General features: G+C 35.7%; 1 protein-coding gene across 2 annotated transcripts in view; it reads left to right on the top strand.

Moving 5' to 3' along the window:
* The window catches only part of ERO1A (endoplasmic reticulum oxidoreductase 1 alpha), a 52,961-nt gene that overhangs the window by 13,103 nt on the left and 17,767 nt on the right, over window positions 1-22,091 (top strand). For both annotated transcript variants that reach the window (XM_086323057.1, XM_086323056.1), the window contains exons 4-8: window positions 4,441-4,479; window positions 9,881-9,957; window positions 10,049-10,122; window positions 17,859-17,979; window positions 20,095-20,141. In XM_086323057.1, coding sequence (XP_086179183.1) covers window positions 4,441-4,479; window positions 9,881-9,957; window positions 10,049-10,122; window positions 17,859-17,979; window positions 20,095-20,141 — 358 coding nt within the window. The remainder of the gene's footprint in view (window positions 1-4,440; window positions 4,480-9,880; window positions 9,958-10,048; window positions 10,123-17,858; window positions 17,980-20,094; window positions 20,142-22,091) is intronic.

The following is a 22,091-nucleotide window of genomic DNA, read 5'->3' as shown; positions in this document are numbered from 1 at the left end:
CGTCTAGTCAAAGCTATGGTTTTCCTGGTAGTTACATATGGATGTGAGAGTTGGACTGTAAAGAAAGCTGAGAGCTGAAGAATTGATGCTTTTGAACTGTGGTGTTGGATAAGACTCTTGAGAGTCCTTTGGAATGCAAGGAGATCCAACCAGTCAATCCTAAAGGAAATCAGTCCTGAATATTCATTAGAAGGACTGATGCTGAAGCTGAAACGCCAATACTTTGGCCACCTGATGCAAAGAACCGACTCATTGGAAAAGACCCTGATGCTGGGAAAGATTGAAGGCAGGAGGAGAAGGGATCGACAGAGGATGAGATGGTTGGATGGCATCACCAACATGTTGGACATGAGTTTGAGTGGGCTCTGGGAGTTGGTGATGGACAAGGAGGCCTGGTGTGCTTTAGTCTAGGGATCGCAAAGAGTTGGACACTACTAAGCGACTGGACTGAACTGATGCTGTCTTCTACACTGACTGTACCATTTTACTTTCTCACTTGCAGTGTACAAGGGTTCCAGTTTCTCCACATCTTTGCTAACACAGGGGTTTCCCTGATGGCTCAGACATTAAAGAGTCTGCCTGCAGTGCAGGAGACCCAGGTTTGATCCCTGGGTCGGGAAGATCTCCTGGAGAAGGAAATGGCAACCCACTCCAGTATTCTTGCCTGGAAAATGCCATGAATGGAAGAGCCTGGCAGGCTATAGTCCATGGGGTCGCAAAGAGTCAGACATGACTGAATGACTTCACTAAAATTGCTAACACTTGCTGTTTTCTGTGTTTTTTTGTTTGTTTGTTTGTTTTTTGGGGTTTTTTTTGATAATAGCCATCCTAATGGGTGTAAAGTGATAGTGTTGTTTGAGCAGCTTATTTGTATACATGTAAATATTGCTACATATACGTGTCTAGTATGAGGAATAAGGCAAGTGTAAAGTGTTATTTATGAGTATTTTATCATTAGCTGAACGAAAAGCAAGTTTTTAGTTATTTTAAACATGAGCATATCATTAAAATGATATCAATTTAAATATTTCATTTTATTTCACTAATTCTAGGTATTTATATTTAGTAATAGGAAAAGTATTTGAGGAAATTCACATTTACCAAGTACTTTTTTTATATGGCTTTTTAAAATGCTAAAACTATGGTGGATTCTTATTAAAGACATTTAATTGCACTTGCACATTAAATGGGCTATTATTAACATTAGTCAGAACAAGCAGTTTGGCAATTATTGCAAATTTGAATCTCATCTTGCAACAGCGTTACTTGTAATTATTTTAACACAGTGTAGAACTAGGGGTTGCCACCTTCAGAAGAAGATTGGAGAGGGCAGGACAGCCTGAGAGACACGTCGTATAAAGGAATAGCTTATTGATTCCCAGGTTGACAGACTGACAGATGAAATCCATTTCACTGTAAATCCTAGAGAAAACAGCCAAGTGTAGCATTTAAGAAGCTAAACCTTAAGATGTTTATTATCTGACTTGAGCCCACAGAAATACTAAAATAAAATAATTCGGTGAAAGCTACCAATTTGTGCTGAGAGACTGAGAGAACCTACTTATTTCACCTTCTGTAGAACTGGAGTCAAGTGCCTTTCATGCCAATACCCTCCCCCCTCTTTTTTTTCTTGACCTGGGTTCTTGATGGAGAGAAGTCTTTTTTTTTTTTTTTTTTTTAAAGATATTTGGGCTTCCTTGGTGGTACAGTGGTAGAGTCTGCCTGCCAATGCAGGAGATGTAGGTTCTATCCCTGGCTTGGGAAGTTCCCCTTGAGAAGGAAATGGCAACCCACTCCAGTATTCTTGCCTGGGAAATCCCATGGACAGAGAAGCCTGGTGGGCTACAGTCCATGGAATAGCAAAAGAGTTGGATATGACTTAGCAACTAAACAACAACAACAACAGAAAATATTTATTCACTCCATAAATATTCTTATATTTTAGTGTAGCAGAGGAGTGCCATAATTAGACCGAAGACTCAGAAAGATTATTGGTAGTATTGTGGAGAGTAGGGAGCGAAAGATGAGATGGAGTGGAGACTGGTGAAGGACTAGCAATTAGCAATTGAATGTAATTTTATTCAATAATGAATATTTTTGAGACTCTACTATGTACCTGGACCTGGGCAAGTAAGATGAGCACTTGTCATGACGAAGTACTGGAAGAGAAACACTAAGTGATCATTTCAATACATCTAGGATAAGCCAATAATAGATATGCCGAAGGTGTACACACAAGGAGCAGAGGAAAGGGAGGGTAGAGGAGAGAGACACCAAGGAGCTCCACTCCAAATGACAACAAGGGAATGAGCCATTTTAATTCCTCTTAGGACAAGCCTGGTCTCAGTTCTAATAGTTCCTGAGTAGGGCAGTCTATCACAACTAAAGAGTGATTAGAAATAATTTCAAATACTTTGAAATACTTGCTTCAGCCTAAATAATCAGCTGTCCCATCTAGCATTTTATATTGTACATTACTGAAATCTTGACATCTCACTATTATATTCTTCATTGTGTATCTTAAAAAGACATTGCAGGAATTCCCTGGCTGTCCAATGGTTAGGACTCCATACTTTCACTGCTAAGGGCCCGGGTTCAATCCCAGGTTGGGTAACTAACATCCCACAAGCCACATGGTGTGGCCAAAAGAAGAAAAAAAAAGGACACTGCATCATGAGTACAGTGCAATTATCACATGTGCAATACATGTACAAGGTGAAACACAGTTAACTCACTACTGCATAAGGTCTGCTGATGTTTTGTTAATACCTTTTTGAGCTAAATGAGGAACTAAGACCAGCTTCTTTTTGTCAACACTTTGATTTCTTTTTTCAGTTCATGTATATACTTGGTTCAGGTTATACGTTGGGACACAGTGGAGATAGAAAAATAATAAAAAATTGAAATTCTGTTCTTCATACGGGGCTTCAATGGAGAAGGCAATGGCAACCCATTCCAATATTCTTGCCTAGAGAATTCCATGGACAGACCTTGGGGTTGCAGAGAGTTGGACATGACTGAGTGACTAATGCAACACAACAATGGGGCTTTAAAATGCACATCTTTTGATTTGCACCCCTGATTCCAGAGAATATTTGAATGAGGCAGATTGTGTGCCCATGGAGGCTGGACTCTCTCTGAGAGTTATTTATTACCTTTACAGTTAATCAGAACAATGTTCTTTCACTTCCATTATTAATTGGCCAATGTGAAAAAGAAAAACAATATTCAGCGTTAGTCCAGGAGTAAGAAATGAACACTCTGGTGGATAAGTCTTTTGGAGATTAATTAGAAAGATGTAGCCAATAAAAATAGTACATATCCTTTGACCTAGCAATTCTACAAAGATTTTCACTTATAATTGGATAGATGTCCAAAGATGACCATAAAGCAGTACTGAATATTGTAAAAATGTCAGTTCTGCTGAAATCAACCTATAAATTTGACCTGGTTTATTATATAAAAAAATTAGAAACCATCTAAATATCTGGTCATAGAAAAAGACTATACATTGATCTAGTTCAAAGTCTAGATGAGTACTCAATAAAGTGTTCATCTCTGTGTGGGTCTTTCCCTTTGGAATCTATTTCAGGACTGCACTGAATATATTTAGCATTGGAATAGGACCCTGCAACTTACAGCACTCTCTCACATATGTCATTATCTCTACTAACAGCATCACTTTGAGAATAGGCAGATAGATCCTGTGTTATGCAGTGGTCAACACAGAACTAAAAACTAGTACCATTTTCTTCTGAAAAGAACTAGAGTTCCTTAAAAAATGGTTGATTCCTAGACTGGAACAAGAAATATATAGGAGCCTGGAGTGTCTTTTCATAACAGAAACAAAAAGTGCTGTTAAAGATTACTGGGGTAGGGACTTCCCTGTGGTCCGGTGGCTGAGATTTCTTGCTCCCAATGCAGGTGACCCAGGTTTGGTTCCCTGGTTGGGGAACTGGATCCTGCATGTGGCAACTAAGGTTCCTGCATGCTGAAACAAAGATCCAGCATGCCAGCAACTAACATCTGGCACAGCCAAATAAATAGAAATTTTTTTTTAAAAAAGATTACTGGGGAAACATATAAAAGACACCAGTGCAGCTGAAGACACAGGCCACATAGAAAAGACACAGGCCAGCCCTTAGTCTCCTAGTGGTCAAATGTGGGACAGTTTGAGCATTAAGAAGAGTAATGGCCAAGATTCTGTTTTTATATTTCCATGTTCTAATATGTGTAATCAATCCACAGCATGACTTACTGAATTTTTTGTTTATTTTTAAGAAATAATATAAAGACTGCCTAACTGTTCTCAGTTAAATATGAGCCTGTTAACTTCAGTCATTTGTTCTGTGAATTCTTCTTATAAATCATAGAACTATAAAATATTTTTTTCAGAAGATAGAATAACTGTCATCTAAAGCATTTTAAAATTTTTTTCAGGATGAAGTTCCTGATGGAATTAAGTCTGCAAGCTACAAGGTTTGTATATATACTTATTAATGTGTCTAGTATTGGACAAAACTAAAAAAACTTACTTCCCCTACCAACTAAAACCTCACTTCTCTGCTCCCCTGTACAGTGATACTCCTTGAAAGTTATGTGTATTCAGCGGCTCTAATTCTTTTTTCCTCCATTTTCTTTACCTTTTTTTTTTTTAAATTAAAGCTTAAAAAAAAAGTAGGGGGGAACCCCAAATTGTGTACGCGTCACCCAGCTTAAGGCATTACCAGTATATACGGTCAATCTTGTTTCATCTATCCCTTCCACTCCATTCTCCCAATTATTTTAAAGCCAGTCTGAGATAAATCATTTTGTTTACAAATACTTTGTATGCATCTTTAAGACAGATGATACTTTAAAAACCCCACATAACCAAAGTCAGGGTTCCAGTCTCTCTCGTTGTTTCGTAAATACCTTAATGTATGTGCATGCGAGCCCAGTCGCTTCAGTCCAACTCTGCGACCCTATGGGCTGTAGCCTGCTAGGCTCCCCTGTCCATTGGATTTTCTGGCGTGGTTTGCTGTGCCCTCTTCCAGGGGATCTTCCTGACCCAGGGATCAAACCTGCATATCCTGCGTCTCCTGCATTGCAGGCAGATTCTTAACCCACTGAGACACCTGGAAGCTCTTAATAGTCAATTTCAAATAGGATTCACACATATTCCACACATTTCACTTTGTATGCATCATACCTGTTATATGTCCTAAGCTCCTAAGGTGCTATTTGACTGGTCAGTGAAAAACCTGGGAAATTATAGATTAAGTTTATGAGAAATATGTATGAGAAGCAGAGGATGAGTAGTCCTGCATAGAGAGAGTAGTCCTATTTTATAGTGGCTTTATCCTTCATTGCATGGTGCAAATCAACCACTTATTACTATTTAGTACTTTTAAAATTTTACAGTGAATCCTTTTGGCTGAAAGAACTAAAAGAGGAAAAAGAAAGTACATGTTTAATGAAAAATGAAGTACTGAATTTCCACTTCTCACAGCAGTTGATGACGATATATAACTCACACAAGTGTTATTGTATACCATCCATAAGAACCATGGAAGTATCACTGATCATATGAAAATCAAAACACACAGATCTGCTGACAAAGCCTGAGCATCTACTTTGTAAGTTAGTGGTTGTTTTAAGAAGAGTGTGTCTAAGACAGCTTAACATGTGCAGCTGCAGACGATACATTTACATATCATTTTGGGATGTGTGATTTTCCATTTAGACTAAATAACTGTTCTAAATTAAAATTTTCTGATATTTTATTATGAAAATTTTCATACATACAGCCAAGTTGAAGGAATTTTCCTGTGAACACTGGATCATACTAATCATACTAATCACCTAGATTCTACTATTAACATTTTCATAAGCTCACTTTACTACATATCTATCTGTTCATCCTTTTAGCCGTCCATCAAACCATTTTATTTTTTGCATGTATTTCAAACAGGTTGTAAGCATCAGTATACATTGCCCTCACTATATGTCATTAACTAAATATATATATAATTAGAAGTATATCATTGAGTAGAGTTTAATATTTGCTTACATGTACATATAATAAAATTGATATACAATGAAGTGCACACATCTTAAATGTGCATTTGTTAAATGCATACACCTTTGTAACTTAGGCTTCTGTTTCAATACAGAGCATTGCTGTTACCCTAGAAAGTTGTTTCCTACCCCATCCCAGTCAATCCATACGCCTTCCCCAGAGGCAATGGCTGTTCTGCACTTTTTCTGTGTTAGATTTAAACTAATTTTGATCATTTTTGATTCTGCATTTTTTTATTCATACACAAAGAATGAAGTCATAGCTATTAATGTGTTGGCTCTAGTGCAGAGCTTTGCATGTAATTAAATGATGCCGTCATCAGCTGTTTCAAATAATCATTTTAATACCAGAATTTAAAAAAAAATTATTTAATTTTGGTTGTGCTGGGTCTTTGTTGCTTTGCATGGGCTTCTCTAGAGTGCAGGCTCAGCAGTTGTGGAATACAGGCTTTAGTTGCTCTGAGGCATTTGTGATCTTCCCAGATGAGAGATTCAACCTGTGTCCTCTGCATTGGCAGGTGGATTCTTATCCAATGCGCCACCAGGGAAGTCCCAGAAATTGTTTGATTTTTTTCATTCAGTTGATGCTCAAAGTAAAATTTTCAGAAGTTCATTCTGTTGAAGAAAAGCATTTGTCACTGAATGTTAGTATAAATTCATTTAAAGTTCAAAGTTGAAGATGAAGTGTTTGTTTTGTGGGGATGATACACATATTAAATTTTGATGAAACAGTGTCCTGCTTCCCTGGCAGTCCAGTGGCTAAGACTCCATGCTCCCAATGCAGGGGGCCTGGGTTCGATCCCTAGTCAGGGAACTAGATCCCACACCCTGCAACTAAGAGTTGCAAGCCAACTAAAGATCCCACACGTCACAACTAAGACCTGGCACAGCCAGATAATAAAATATTAAGGAAAAAGAAACGATGTCCTGGTAAATCAAGAAATGTCCTTACTAAATCGAGAAATCTTAACTAAATCAGAATTGTAATTGGTTGAGGTACATACATAATTGTATCCTGACATGCTGTGATATGTTATTACTTAAGATAGAAGTTACTACTTCTATCTATTTGACGATTACTATTGTCAAAATATATATATTTGTCAAAATATATAGGAGATGCTGAAGGACAGGGAAGCCTAGAGTGCTGCAGTACATGGGGTCACAGAGTTGGACATGACTGAGCAGCTGAAAAACAAAATAAGATTTTGTATTTATATATACACTAAGTAATGACTGAAGTTTTGGGGATGAAGCTTATACTGAATAAAATATTACTTCAGCATGGTAGTGGACTTTCTTTGCTCTCCATCATCAATCCAACTTTATAAATGTTTGAGCCTTTGAAGAACTATTAATAGTCCAAGAATGCTTCATTGATATTGATCATTTTTAAATAAAGGAGCCCTCTAAATGTTGGTTGCATTTTCAAAATCAGTAGAGAATCATTATTCAAAGTATCTATTGGTGGACTGCTTAAAGAAAAGAACAAAACAAATTTCAGCTTTTGAAGCTTTAGCAAGTTGTACTTATTATAACAAAGCTTGTAAACAAAGACCTGGATATTCATTGATATGAAAAGTAGGAAAGAACTTTACATATTAAGTGAAGAAAGCTTAAATGGTATACTAGATTAAATTCTGAAATTTTACAATTGTGTTTTGGAGACTCTCCCCTTGTGGGAAGAGTCTCCTCTTGATGAACTCTTGCTTTTAACTGGATAAATTTATATTCTGAGCTATGAGGGAGGCCCAAATTCTGACCTGAAATGGATTTAAATTAAGAAAGCTTACAATTTCATTTCTACTTTGAAGATAATTTATTTGATGATTTTTATCTTATTTATTAAAGAGATGTACTTAGAGGCAAAGACTAGAACTGTGAAAATATGTGGGCTAAAATATTTTCATATATTTACCTGTAGAAGTAATATTTTTCTCAGTTAAAGTGGAAGTGGCTCAGTCATGTCCAACTCTTTGCAACCCCATGAACTGCAGCCTACCAGGCTCCTCTGTCCATGGGGATTTTCCAGGCAAGAATACTGGAGTGGGTTGCCATTTCCTTCTCCAGGGTATCTTCCCAACTTAAGGATGGAACCTGGGTCTCCTGCACTGCAGGCAGACTCCTCACCAGCTGAGCCAGGAGGGAAGTCTTCTCAATTAAAAACTGTATCTTCAGAGAAGAGTCAGTTGAAAGTAGGGATGATTTCAAATTAACCTTAAAATTAACTTTGAAGAAGATTGTGGGCAATTTTGTAAAACATTGAAAATAATAAGCATCTTAGAAAAATTATTTTTCTCCAGAAAAAATGCCACTGACATAGTTTTGAGACAGATGTGACTTACAAAGCTAACTAAGTTATTAAATAGGAGCTAGGAATAGTTATTTTCTTTAACTTACATTTTAATATTCAGGTAATCAATAATAAACAACTTTTGCTTAAATATAGATAGGTATATTAAAATACATAAGTGTATGTTATCTTTTGAACAAATTTTGTTTACTTTTTGCTAAGTACTTTTAACTTTTTTATTTTGAAATAATTTTTAACTTATTGAAAAGTTGCAAGATTAATATAAAGGCATTTGTACATTTTTTATAAACATTCACTAATTTTTAATATTTTGCCTCAACTGTCTTAGCATGCTTAAATACATAAAGTTTTTTAAACCATTTAAGAGTTATACATCATATGCCTTTACCCGTTTATACTTAATTATGTATGTGTGAGCACATGCTCAGTTGTGTCTGACTGCAACACCAAGGATTGCATCCCTCCAGACTCCTCTGTCCATGATATTGCCTGGGCAAGAATACTGGAGTGGGTTGCCATTTCCTTCTCCAGGGGATCTTCCCAACCCAGGGATCGAACCCATGTCTCCTGCATTGCAGGCAGATGCTTTACCACTGAGCCACCAGAGAAGTCCTAATTATGTATAAAAATAATTTTATTTTTGAAAGTAGTATTTGAGTTGAATTGTCTTTAGGTCAACCAGTGTGATGAAACAAATCATTTCAAACAGTTATGTCATTTCAGTTATTTCAGTGTTCACTTTTATCCTCAAAAGAGTCCTTGTCTGGACAGTCATTTGTACGATCATCCTTACAATAAGGACATAATAGGCACTCAGTTTATATTTGTTGAGTGATTGAATTTGTGGTCTCCTGCTTCCAGTGTCATCTTTTAGCTGTATGGTAGTGATGCCTGGTGTGTTGTGAAGTCTCATGATCCATATTACTTCCCTTGTACACAGCAAGCAGAATACATATCGTGACTTTGACTTTGCAAAGAAATACAGTTGTTAAACAATGTATTTTAAGCACCTAAAGATATTGGAGTACTTTTTATAAGACTTGGTAGCCTCCAGGGCATTTTTAGAATCATGGTATTTAGAGTTGAAATAGATCGTAGACGCACATGATCTAGCCCAACCACTTATTTTATGGAAAAGAAAACTGATGCTCACAATTAGGTCATTAGAAAAGTGGAACACTGCGCCATGACTCCTTGCCAACTGATTTCTTTAACCTCTAAGATTTTCTTAGTGGACATTTTGATAGTTGTTGGACTATAAATTATTCTTTATTTTGTAAACATAATAGTAAATTGTGTTCTCCAACAAAACAAAGAGCAAAGCCTTTTACTTATAGTTTAGCTTCAGGAGGAATGTGAGGCTTATTTTTTTTTTTTTTTCTTGTAAAGTTTTGAAACCAAGGGGATGATGCTAGCTCTAAAAGAACCTCAAATTCCTTAGACAGTCTTCTTAAAAAATTTTTAAATACAATTAATTGAATTCTATTTCTTTCCCTTTTGTTTTAGTATTCTGAAGAAGCCAATAATCTCATTGAAGAATGTGAGCAAGCTGAACGACTTGGAGCTGTGGATGAATCTCTGAGGTTTGGTGTTTTATTTGCAGTAGTATTTTGTGCTTTTTCAGGTGAAATGTTAACTTAAGAAGAAGAGTAACTCCATTTTCTTTGTTTAAAGTGAGGAAACACAGAAGGCTGTTCTTCAGTGGACCAAGCATGATGATTCCTCAGACAACTTCTGTGAAGTTGATGGTATAACATTTTTTATACTATGCATGTTAAGATTGTACCTAAGGAAAAATATTCTTTTGAAATAATTTAAAGAAAAAAATCCTCAGTTTCTAACAGTTTGGGAGTTCCTCAAAAAGCTAAACACAGAATTACCATGTGACTTAACGGTCAACTCCTTAGCATTTACCCCCAAAAGATTGAAAACAGTAAAGCAGATACTTGTACAACCTGTTCACAGCAGCCTTATTTGCAACAGCCAAAGTACCCATCAGCAGATGACTGTATAAACACAGTGTCGTGTACACGTACAGTGGAGTGCTGCTGCTGCTGCTGCTGCTAAGGCGCTTCAGTCGTGTCCGTCTCTGTGCGACCCCATAGACGGCAGCCCACCAGGCTCCCCCGTCCCTGAGATTCTCCAGGCAAGAGTACTGAAGTGGGGTGCCATTGCCTTCTCCGCAATGGAATGCTATTTAGCCATAAAAAGAAAGGAAGTTCTGATACATGCTGCAATATGGATAACACTGAAAACATTAGGCTAAATGAAATAAGCAAGGTGCAAAAGGACAAGTGTCCTATGACCCCACTTACATGATATACCTAGAATAGGCAAACTGATACAGGCAGGAAGTGGTTTTAAGTTACCAGGAGTTAGCAGGAAGGAGAGTGGGAGTTATTGCTTAACGGTTTCAGTCTCTGTTTGAAATCATCGGAAAGTTTGGAAACAGTGATGATGGTTGCACAACACTGTGAATATAATTAATGCCACTGAATTGTAGTCTTAAACATGGTTAAAATGACAAATTTCATGTTGTGTATATTTTACCACAATAAAACAATTTAAAAAGATAACCCAGTTTCTGGAAAAAAAAAAAATCACCTCCTGAGTTTGCAGTTCTGTGTACTTAGTAATATATATATTTAACTTTTGTAATATATTCAGGTACTTGTATAACCTGCTTTGTTATACTGACCTTGGATTGTTAAATATTTTCCTTAATGATGATTTGTGTTGTTTTTTGGAAAGAAAATAATGAACCATGAGTTATGTCTGTGACATTTAAATAAAACCAAGCCAGAGCTCTGGTATGATTAAAATCTGGAGTCCTAGAATGCATTAGAACCATTTGATTTATGGATTTTTAAGTTAGATTTATAGATTCTCCCAGTCTTCCATTTTTTTTTAGTATCTCCTTTTTTGTAAGTTTACTTGTTAGCATTTTAATTGGCTAAACAAAATTAAACTGAGTTGAGTTTTTGTATCCTTCTTTGTTTCTTTTGGAACAGACTAATGATTTTTTTAAAAAAATCAGTGAAAAGAATGATATAGATCATTTTAAATGTAAGCAAAAGATGAATCTGAAACACCCCCCTCCCCAAAAAAGGGAAAAGAAAAAGGGAAAGTACTCGTATTTAATTCGTGGCTTTATTTTGGGGAAAAAAAGTACATAAACTTTACTTAATGAAAACCATGACCACATTTTAGCAGATACATATGTGTAATCCATTGTTTCTAATTCCCAAATCTGAAACTTTAAAAAATGACTGTTTTTCTCCTTAAATTTAGTGCAGATTCACTCAGTATGAATATTCATGTTTTTTTACTACAGAAATATTTATGTGTTTGTTTAAAGGTTGCTGCCCCAATCTCTGCTGGAATAATATTCAGCATATGTTGCATGTACTATATTACTGTTCTAAAATCTGAAAAGTTCTGAATTTCAAATCACATTTGGGCCTGAGGGTGTTGGGTAAAGAACTGTGGACTTATACCTAGTGTTAGGCCAATAAGGAAAGGATGATAAAATGCTCTCCCAACGCTAATTTTGCCATCTTTTCTGCAAGGATTCTTTGGCCTAAACATTGCTATGTGAGATAAAATTCACCTTGTAACATGGCAACTTATATTTTTATTAGGCCTGCAGTATTAGAGAAAGAATGGGAATACCTTTACCAAAGCGTCCTTTTAAAGCTACATGCTTACTTTTGTGTCACAAATCAGTAATTCACTCTGTATATGATGGAGTTCTGTTATCTTGGCTGAATAACTTGTCCACATATTTTTGTTTCTTCTCTTACAGGAAGGTGAATATATTTTTTTAAAAAGGACAGCTTTATAAGAAATAAATAATGTATGTAATGGTAGGTAGAGGATAGGTATTTTGTAAATCTTTTTTTTTCATATATTATTTTTATTTTTCTTATAACAAGTCTATAAGGTAAGCATTTGTCTTACTTAGGACTTGGTTTTTTTTGTTGTTGTTTATAGCCTTTCAGTATTTTTTTAAATTAATTATTTTAATTGGAGGCTAATTACTTTACAATATTGTAGTAATTTTTGCCATACATTGACATGAATAAGCCATGGGTGTACATGTGTTCCCCATCCCAAATCCCCCTCCCACCACTCTCCCCATCCTATCCCTCAGAGTCATCCCAGTACACCAGCCCTGAGCACCCTGTCTCATGCATTGAACCTGGACTGGCAATCGGTTTCACATATAATAATATACATGTTTCAATGCTGTTCTCTCAAATCATCCCACCCTCACCTTCTCCCACAGAGTCCAAAAGACTGTTCTATACATCTGTGTCTCTTTTGCTATCTCGCATATAGGGTCATTGTTACCATCTTTCTGAATTCCATATATATGCGTTAGTATACTGTATTGGTGTTTTTCTTTCTGACTTACTTCACTCTGTATAATAGGCTCCAGTTTCATCCACCTCATTTTACTGATTCAAATGCATTCTTTTTAATGGCTGAGTAATATTCCATTGTGTATATGTACCACAGCTTTCTTATCCATTCATCTGCTGATGGACATCTAGGTTGCGTCCATGTCCTGGCTATTGTAAACAGTGCTGCGATGAACACTGGGGTACACGTGTCTCTTTTAACTCTGGTTTCCTCAGTGTGTATGCCCAGCAGTGGGATTGCTGGGTTGTATGGCAGTTCTATTTCCAGTTTTTTAAGAATCTCCACACTGTTCTCCATAGTGGCTGTACTAGTTTGCATTCCCACCAACAGTGTAAGAGGGTTCCCTTTTCTCTCTACCCTCTCCAGCATTTATTGTTTGTAGACTTTTTGATAGCAGCCATTCTGACTGGCATGAGATGGTACCTCAGTGTGGTTTTAGTTTGCATTTCTCTGATAATGAGTGATGTTGAACATCTTTTTCATGTGTTCGTTAGCCATCTGTATGTCTTCTTTAGAGAAATGTCTGTTCGTTAGCCATCTGTATGTCTTCTTTAGAGAAATGTCTGTTTAGTTCTTTGGCCCATTTTTTGATTGGGTCATTTATTTTTCTGGAATTGAGCTGCAGGAGCTGCTTGTATATTTTTGAGATTAATTCTTTGTCAGTTGCTTTGTTTGCTATTATTTTCTCCCATTCTGAAGGCTGTCTTTTCACCTTGCCTATAGTTTCCTTCGTTGTGCAAAAGCTTTTAAGTTTAATTAGGTCCCATTTGTTTATTTTTGCTTTTATTTCCATTACTCTGGGAGGTGGGTCATAGAGGATCCTGCTGTGATTTATGTCAGAGAATGTTTTGCCTATGTTTTCCTCTAGGAGTTTTATAGTTTCTTCTTACATTTAGATATTTAATCCATTTTGAGTTTATTTTTGTGTATGGCATTATAAAGTGTTCTAGTTTCATTCTTTTACAAGTGGTTGACCAGTTTTCCCAGCACCACTTGTTAAAGAGATTGTCTTTTCTTCATTGTATATTCTTTCCTCCTTTGTCAAAGATAAGTTGTTCATAGGTGCATGGATTTATCTCTGGGCTTTCTGTTTTGTTCCATCGATCTAAATTTCTGTCTTTGTGCCAGTACCATACTGACTTGATAGTACTGTCTTTGTAGTATAGTCTGAAGTCAGGCAGGTTGATTCCTCTAGTTCCATTCTTCTTTCTGAAGATTGCTTTGGCTATTTGAGGTTTTTTGTATTTCCATACAAATTGTGAAATTATTTGTTCTAGTTCTCTGAAAAATACCATTGGTAGCTTGATAGATTGCATTGAATCTATAGATTGCTTTGGGTAGTATACTCATTTTCACTATATTGATTGATTCTTGATTCATGAATCAAGATTGATTCTTGATTCTTCCAATTCATGAACATGGTATTTTTCTCCATCTATTTGTGTCATCTTTAATTTCTTTCATCAGTGTTTTATATTTTTCTATATATAGGTCTTTTGTTTCTTTAGGTAGATTTATTCCTAAGTATTTTATTCTTTTCATTGCAATGGTGAATGGAATTGTTTCCTTAATTTCTCTTTCTGGTTTCTCATTGTTCGTGTATAGGAATGCAAGGGATTTCTGTGTGTTAATTTTATATCCTGAAACTTTACTATATTCACTAATTAGCTCTAGTAATTTTCTGGTGGCATCTTTAGGGTTTTCTATGTAGAGGATCATGTCATCTGCAAACAGTGAGAGTTTTACTTCTTTTCCAGTCTGGATTCCTTTTATTTCTTTTTCTGCTCTGATTGCTGTGGCTAGAATTTCCAAAACTATGTTGAATAGTAGTGGTGAGAGTGGGCACCCTTGTCTTGTTCTTGACTTTAGGGGAAATCCTTTCAATTTTTCACCATTGAGGATAATGTTTGCTGTGGGTTTATCATATATGGCTTTTATTATATTGAGGTATATTCCTTCTATTCCTGCTTTCTGGAGAGTTTTTATCATAAATGGATGTTGAATTTTGTCAGGCTTTCTCTGCACCTATTGAGATATGGTTTTCATCTTTCAATTTGTTAACGTGGTATATCACATTGATTGATCTGCAGATATTAAAGAAACCTTGCATCCCTGGGATAAAGTCCACTTGGTCATGATGTATGATCTTTTAATATGTTGTTGAATTCTGTTTGCTAGAATTTTGTTAAGGATTTTTGCATCTATGTTCGTCAGTGATATTGGCCTGTAGTTTCCTTTTTTTGTGGCATCTTTGTCTGGTTTTGGTATTAGGGTGATGGTGGCCTCATAGAATGAGTTTGGAAGTTTACCTTCCTCTGCAATTTTCTGAAAGAGTTTGAGTAGGATACGTGTTAACTCTTCTCTAAATTTTTGGTAGAATTCAGATGTGAACCCATCTGGTCCTGGGCTTTTGTTTGCTGGAAGATTTCTGATTACAGTTTCGATATCTGTGCTTGTGATGGGTCTGTTAAGATTTTCTATTTCTTCCTGGTTCAGTTTTGGGAAGTTGTACTTTTCTAAGAATTTGTCCATTTCTTCCAAGTTGTCCATTTTATTGGCATGTAGTTGCTGACAGTAGTCTGTTATGATCCTTTGTATTTCTGTATTGTCTGTTGTGATATCTCCATTTTCATTTCTAATTTTGTTGATTTGATTCTTCTCCCTTTTTTTCCTTGATGAGTCTGGCTAATGGTTTGTCTATTTTATTTATCTTCTCAAAGAACCAGCTTTTAGCTTTGTTGATTTTTGCTGTGGTCTCCTTTGTTTCTTTTTCATTTATTTCTGCCCTAATTTTTATGATTTCTTTCCTTCTACTAACCCTGGGGTTCTTCATGTCTTCTTTTTCTAGTTGCTTTAGGTGTTGAGTTAGGTTATTTATTTGATTTTTCTCTTGTTTTTTGAGGTAAGCTTGTATTATCATGAACCTTCCCCTTAGCACTGCTTTTACTGAGTCCCATAGGTTTTGGGTTGTTGTGTTTTCATTTTCATTCGTTTCTTTGCATATTTTGATTTCTTTTTTTATTTATTCTGTGATTTGTTGGTTATTCAGAAGCATGTTGTTTAGCCTCCATGTGTTTGTATTTTTAATAGTTTTTTTCCTGTAGTTGACATCTAATCTTAATTAGAAATTTGAGCTTTTGTCATCTGGCAAAATATGGTTATAATAACTTTATAAAATGAAGTTGGAGAGAGATGAAGTATGTCATAAGTAAAATTATGAGTCAGCTAATGTTTATCTCTAATGAGGCAGAACATTAAAAATTTAGTCATTCTTTCGTGGTTTGTTTTCTGTCTTAAAATACTAAATGCTGAGTATTATTTATTTATTTTGAAAGCCAGTGTTATTTTTTATAAATTTATTATAATTTGCTATACTGAAGCAATCTCTATAGTACTATTAATAATTGAGATGAACAGAGTTATCTGTTCCTAAACTAGGTGATTCCATACAGATTTGTTTTTAAAGTTTTTATTTTTATTTCTAGTTATTTTAATTGCTACTTTTACCTTGAACTCTCAGTTATTTCTAGGTGCTATCACTGTGCTGTTTCCAGAAGCAAATTCCCTTCTAATTTATGACTCTAATGAACTGCGAATTGGGTTAAAAATAACCAAGCTTAGTTTATCTTAATTTTTTAAATGAGAAGTAGATACTGTAGAGAGCTTGATGGACTGTCATGTAAGCACCTTTTGGCTCAGATTTTTGTCATCCACTTTGGTTGCTTTGAGGCCATTTTCACTCCCTTCCTCATTCTTTGTTAGTTCATGCTGTTAAGCTTTATAGATTAGTTATTACTGTATTATTAACTAATTCCATAAGGCAACTGGAGGACTAGGGGTCATATTTTTTTGGTTTCATTTTAAAGTTTTAATACATTATACAAATTTATAGAACATATAAGAAACCAATATCCCACCAATTTTGGTGTGGTTTTCATATATATCTATAATTATCTTTTCTATAGTGCTTATCTTTTCATTTTATTAGGTTGCCTTTGTACTTAATAGTTCTCTTGATTGTAAAGTGGTCTATTATATATCATAATACCAGTGGAAGTGGAAATGGAAGTGTTAGTTGCTCAGTTGTGTCCAACTATTTGTGACCCTGTGGACTATAGCCCACCAGGCTCCTCTGTCTCTGTAATTCTCCAGGCAAGAATACTGGAGTGGGTTGCCATTTCCTTCTCCAGAGGATCTTCTAATACCACTAGTTAATATTTATTTTACTCTTATTATTGTTCTCAGCACTCTGCATCTTTAAACTTCTTTAAGTCTCACAGTAACACTATGAGTATTATCCCCATTTTACAAAAGAGAATTTACATGACTTGCTCAGGGTTTCAAAGTCAATAAGTAGTAGGTTGTTTGTTGTTTTGCCACTCAGTTGTGTCCAACTCTTTGCAACCCCATGGACTACATCATGCCAAACTTGCCTGTCCCTGGCTCCTAGAGTTTGCCCAAACTCATGTCCATTGGGTCAATGATGCCATCCAGTCATCTCATCCAGGTACTCTGGCTCCAGAGCCTGTGCTTTGCTCTGTTGGACATTTAGGATGCTTCTAATTTTCCCTTTTATAAATAATACTGATACAGATATCATCCTGCTTATAATTTTTTGCATATTTAGGATTATACCTTTGGGACAGCTGTGTAGTGGTCATGTAAAAAGGAAGTGGTACTAATACGTCTTCACTTACCTCAGTTACTTATGAACTGCTTGTGGTTAATGTGATGGGAAATGTACATATATTCTTTGCCTGGATAGCTTACTGGAATCGAATTACTATGTTCCTTCAATTCTGTAATTCACATACTCCCTTTTTTTTTTTTTACCTTTGTAAAACCAGGATGCTTTTGCCACTGGTGTGTAATTTAATGTGGATGTTTTTGTTCCTTCTTCTTTTCCCTTGTATTTTTCTCCTTAAAAGGTGTTTTTAAGTCCCAAATGCATTGTTAACATTTGTAGTGCCTTAGAATCAATGCAATACAGTCTGTCATACTAGCTTTTTAAGGTAACTGAAAAAAAAGAAAGATTATTATAAAACATGTTGTTTTACAGATATACAGTCTCCTGATGCTGAGTATGTCGATTTGCTCCTTAATCCCGAGCGCTACACGGGTTACAAAGGACCAGATGCTTGGAAGATATGGAATGTCATCTATGAAGAAAACTGTTTTAAGTATGTGTCATTTTCCTTTCAAAATTCCTGAAAGATGTGCTCATTTCTCTTTATAAACAAACAGAATCATAATGACTTAAAATTACAAATCAAATTCACTTTATTAAAGGATGTATTTGGACATAGTAACATATTCATTCATTAATCCAGTTTCCCTCTGGGGAAACATGTAGACATGCATGTCAACAAATACTTCTTTTTTAAAAGACTTAGAATAATATTAGACTTTTATGGGAGTGTTGTAGGCATTTCTCAAATGTTCCTTAAGTGGGTTATAGAATCTCAGATGAGCTAACCTAGAGCCAGAGAGATGATATAGTTAGTGCAGGGAATAAATTAGGGTGTATAGCTGCATATTCTTTTCGGTGCTCTATACTCCTCTTTTTTTGTTGCTGTGGTTATTTTACCTGCTTTCAAATTAAAGTTAAGTTCTTTTCAGAGAAAAATATTACTTATTATAAATAAGTAATATTTGAGCACTCATGATGTGCCAGTTGTTGTGTTAAATATGTTATAAACATTTCCTCCTTAGTCCTTGTAACAACCCTGTGCTGTAGTCATCACTGTTTACACATGGAGAAACTGACACTTGGAAAGGTTAACTGATTTGTCTAGTGTCAAAGACATAGTAAGTGGAAGAACCCTCTTTGTCCTCCTACTGGCTACAGTGGAAGCTGTCAGTTTGAACAGTGGGAGACTGAGACATGCTTCAAGTTTTCCCACTTGTAAGCCTCTAGGCTGTAAACAGGGTACTTATTGGGTTTTGGTAGGGACGTGTGTGTGCACATGGATGTTATGCTATCTCAGAGGTGGGGATAATTCTGGGAAAATTTCTGGAGTTTCCAAGTATGGCAAAAATACTTTTTACTTTTCGTGTCAAATATAAGCATTTGAGATCAGCAGTTTCTTTTTTTGACTTGCAGAATTTCTGCAATTTAGAAAGTGGAGAGTTTTCATTATTTACTCATTTCTGCCATGTGTTAACATTTAAATTCTCTTCACTCTTATTAGGAATGTTTGATTTATAGAATTTATTGACTTACTTTAGAGGTTTTTTCCTAATTTTTTTATATAAACTAAAATAGAGCCCAACTAAAGCATTTGTTAGATTTTGTATTAGTTATTAGTTAGTTATTGTTTCCTAATTGATTTATATCATTGTCCGCATAATATTTCTAAAATACAATGTAGGAGGCACTAAAATTGACTATGTTAAAACATAGCTTACGTGTTCTGTTCTCAAAGTGTCTCAAGTTGTGCGATTGTAAAATAAATACAGTACATTAAAATGATCCCTATACTCTAGTAGTGATACTAGATTTAATTTGGGATTTAAAAACATTTTAGTGACATTACTCTCTTTTTTTCTTATTAAATACTTATAAAAACTTATTTTAAACTTATTACAACTTATTAAAAACCATCTTTATTGAAATTATAACAAACTTGAGGCCACAGAGCAAATTGATAGACTTAAAATTACCAAAGTGGAAAATAATCTAACCACACTGTTTTTATCCCTTTTTATTTTAGTGCTTGTGTTGAGTATTTGCCTCTTTTTCCTGCTTGTCTTTGAAACGAGTATATTTTATGACATACACATGTATATAACATATATAAAAATATGTTAGTAACTAGGAGAAGAGCTTGACTGGTGTTTTTTATCTTCCTTTGTTTGAAGAAATGATTATGAAATGACTTTTTGGCTGCTACAGTGGGAAAAGATCAGAAACTTTATCACTAAAACAAATAACCATCCTCCCTTATAGCAGTTAGAAAAAAGAAATATTTTATAAAATCAGTAAAACAGCTTGATTTTAGATATAGTTATTAACCAATGCAAGAGACATAAGAGATGCGGTTCAATTCCTGGGACAGGAAGATCCCCTGGAGGAGGACATGGCAACCCACTCCAATATTCTTGCCTGGAGAATCCCATGGGCAGAGGAGCCTGTCCCTGAGGTTGCAAAGATTCAGACACGACGGAAGTGACTGAGCACACGTGCACACACATAATTAGTAAAAAACTTTCTGAGGTAATTTCACTTTTACTTGACTAATTATAGCATGATGGGTAACATATTTATATTTTATACTTTAATTTTTTGTTTCTAGGCCACAGACAATTAAAAGACCTTTAAATCCTTTGGCTTCTGGTCAAGGTAAGTTATTTATTTGCCCTGTTATTTATTGGCTAGTGAACTTTGGTTAGAAGGAAGGAGGAGGCAAGAGAAGGATTGGCAGGAGCATTTGAGATCATATATTCCTGTTGTCACAGAAGTTATGACTCATTCTTGCAGAGAAATTGCTGTTGAAAATATTTACACTTTAGTAAGGAATATTTTCGTAATGAATGTAGACTATCATAGGATGAAGTTTAAATTATACATTTTTTATATATTTTTGCAGAATGTGTGCGTTCAGGCTTTCAGTTATTTTTACTCATCTTTTAGTTCAATGAATATCCAAAAAACTTCTGCCTCACTTCTTCCTAAAACTTGAAATTATTGTATATCTTGGGAGTCTGATTTCAAATTCAGTTGACTTTATATCTCATTAACATTTTTCATTTTCTGCTTATTCTCAGGGTCTGGCTTAAATGCTTCCTTGCCCACCCCATCAATTTCTCTGCTCTCCCCTAACTGGCAGTAATCTTTCTCCCCTCATAAAATGATCTTATGTATTATTTTGTTCCTCTTTCAGCTCTTTCCACTTGCTAGCATTATTTTACTACTATTTATGTATCTATTGGCTTCCCAGCTGGTTCAGTGGTAAAGAATCTGCCTGCCAAGCAGGAGACTTGGGTTCAGTCCCTGGGTTGAAAGATCCCTTGGGGAAGGAAATGGCTGCCCACTCCAGTATTCTTGCCTGGGAAATCCAATGGACAGAGGAACCTGGTGGGCTGCAGTCCATGGGGTCGCAAAGAGTCAGACACGACTGAGTGACTAAACCACCACCACCATCACCACGTATCTGTTAATCTACCCTAGTACTTTGGACATATGAGTAGCATTTCTAGGTTTCATCCCTTAGTAAAGAGCCTGAAACTAATAGATGGAATAGTTAGTTAAATGATCAATGAAAATCGCCCTCCTCATTTAATGGTCTTGTCTCCAGTAGTGAAAATCACTTGTTCCTTCAACAAATGATTATCCACTATTTACTATGTGTTAGGCACTGGAGAAGGCATGGCACCCCACTCCAGTACTCTTGCCTGGAAAATCCCATGGATGGAGGAGCCTGGTGGGCTGCAGTCCATGGGGTCACTAAGAGTCGGACACGACTGAGCGACTTCACTTTCACTTTTCACTTTCATGCATTGGAGAAGGAAATGGCAACCCACTCCAGTGTTCTTGCCTGGAAAATCCCAGGGATGGGGGAGCCTGGTGGGCTGCCGTCTATGGGGTCGCATAGAGTTGGACACGACTGAAGCGACTTAGCAGCAGCAGCAGCAGGCACTGGATAGGTGCAGAGGGGATGTAAAATTGAAAGTCACAAACCTTTCCAGTCTATAATAGGCAGAACAATTTGTTGAATAAATCATTTTAAGTGTATCATTTCAGGCTTTCTCCCTAGGAAATACATATCCATGTTTTCTGAATATATGCTTACTGATGAATTCTTTGATGTACTTTTAGCAAATGTGGAATGGTTTTCATTTTTAAAATTTATTTGAAAAACTGCTGATCTTATAGAGTCAACAAACAGAAATTTACTTCTGGAAAGCAGTGAGATTGCATCATTCCATAAATGTTGGCAGACTAGTCATTCTTAGGTTAGAAATGAAAGAATGTCTTTAAACACGGCTTATGAAGTCACATATGGTACTCAGTAGAAACTATTGATTTAATATCAGATGAGATGGAAATTCCTAGGCAAGAGATGATCTTCACTCTTAAGTGAAGTCAGTCACATTATGATCTGATAAGTTAATTAACCACCTTTGCTTATTTTAGATAAATGGGAACAACGTCAGTGTTTATCATCAGGGAACCGGTTAAATGAGTTATGGTATTTTTATATAGTGGAATATAGCCATTCTTAATGTTGCTGAAAATTTTGTATTCATTTATATCAGTGGTGATCAATAGCACATTTAGGAGACGAAGCAG

The sequence above is a fragment of the Bos grunniens genome, chromosome 10, assembly GCF_055505025.1.
Source record: "Bos grunniens cultivar Pamir isolate PY7600 chromosome 10, Bosgru_T2T1.0, whole genome shotgun sequence".
In the NCBI taxonomy this organism is placed as follows: Eukaryota; Metazoa; Chordata; class Mammalia; order Artiodactyla; family Bovidae; genus Bos; species Bos grunniens.
This window is presented reverse-complemented; position numbering and strand designations above follow the sequence as displayed.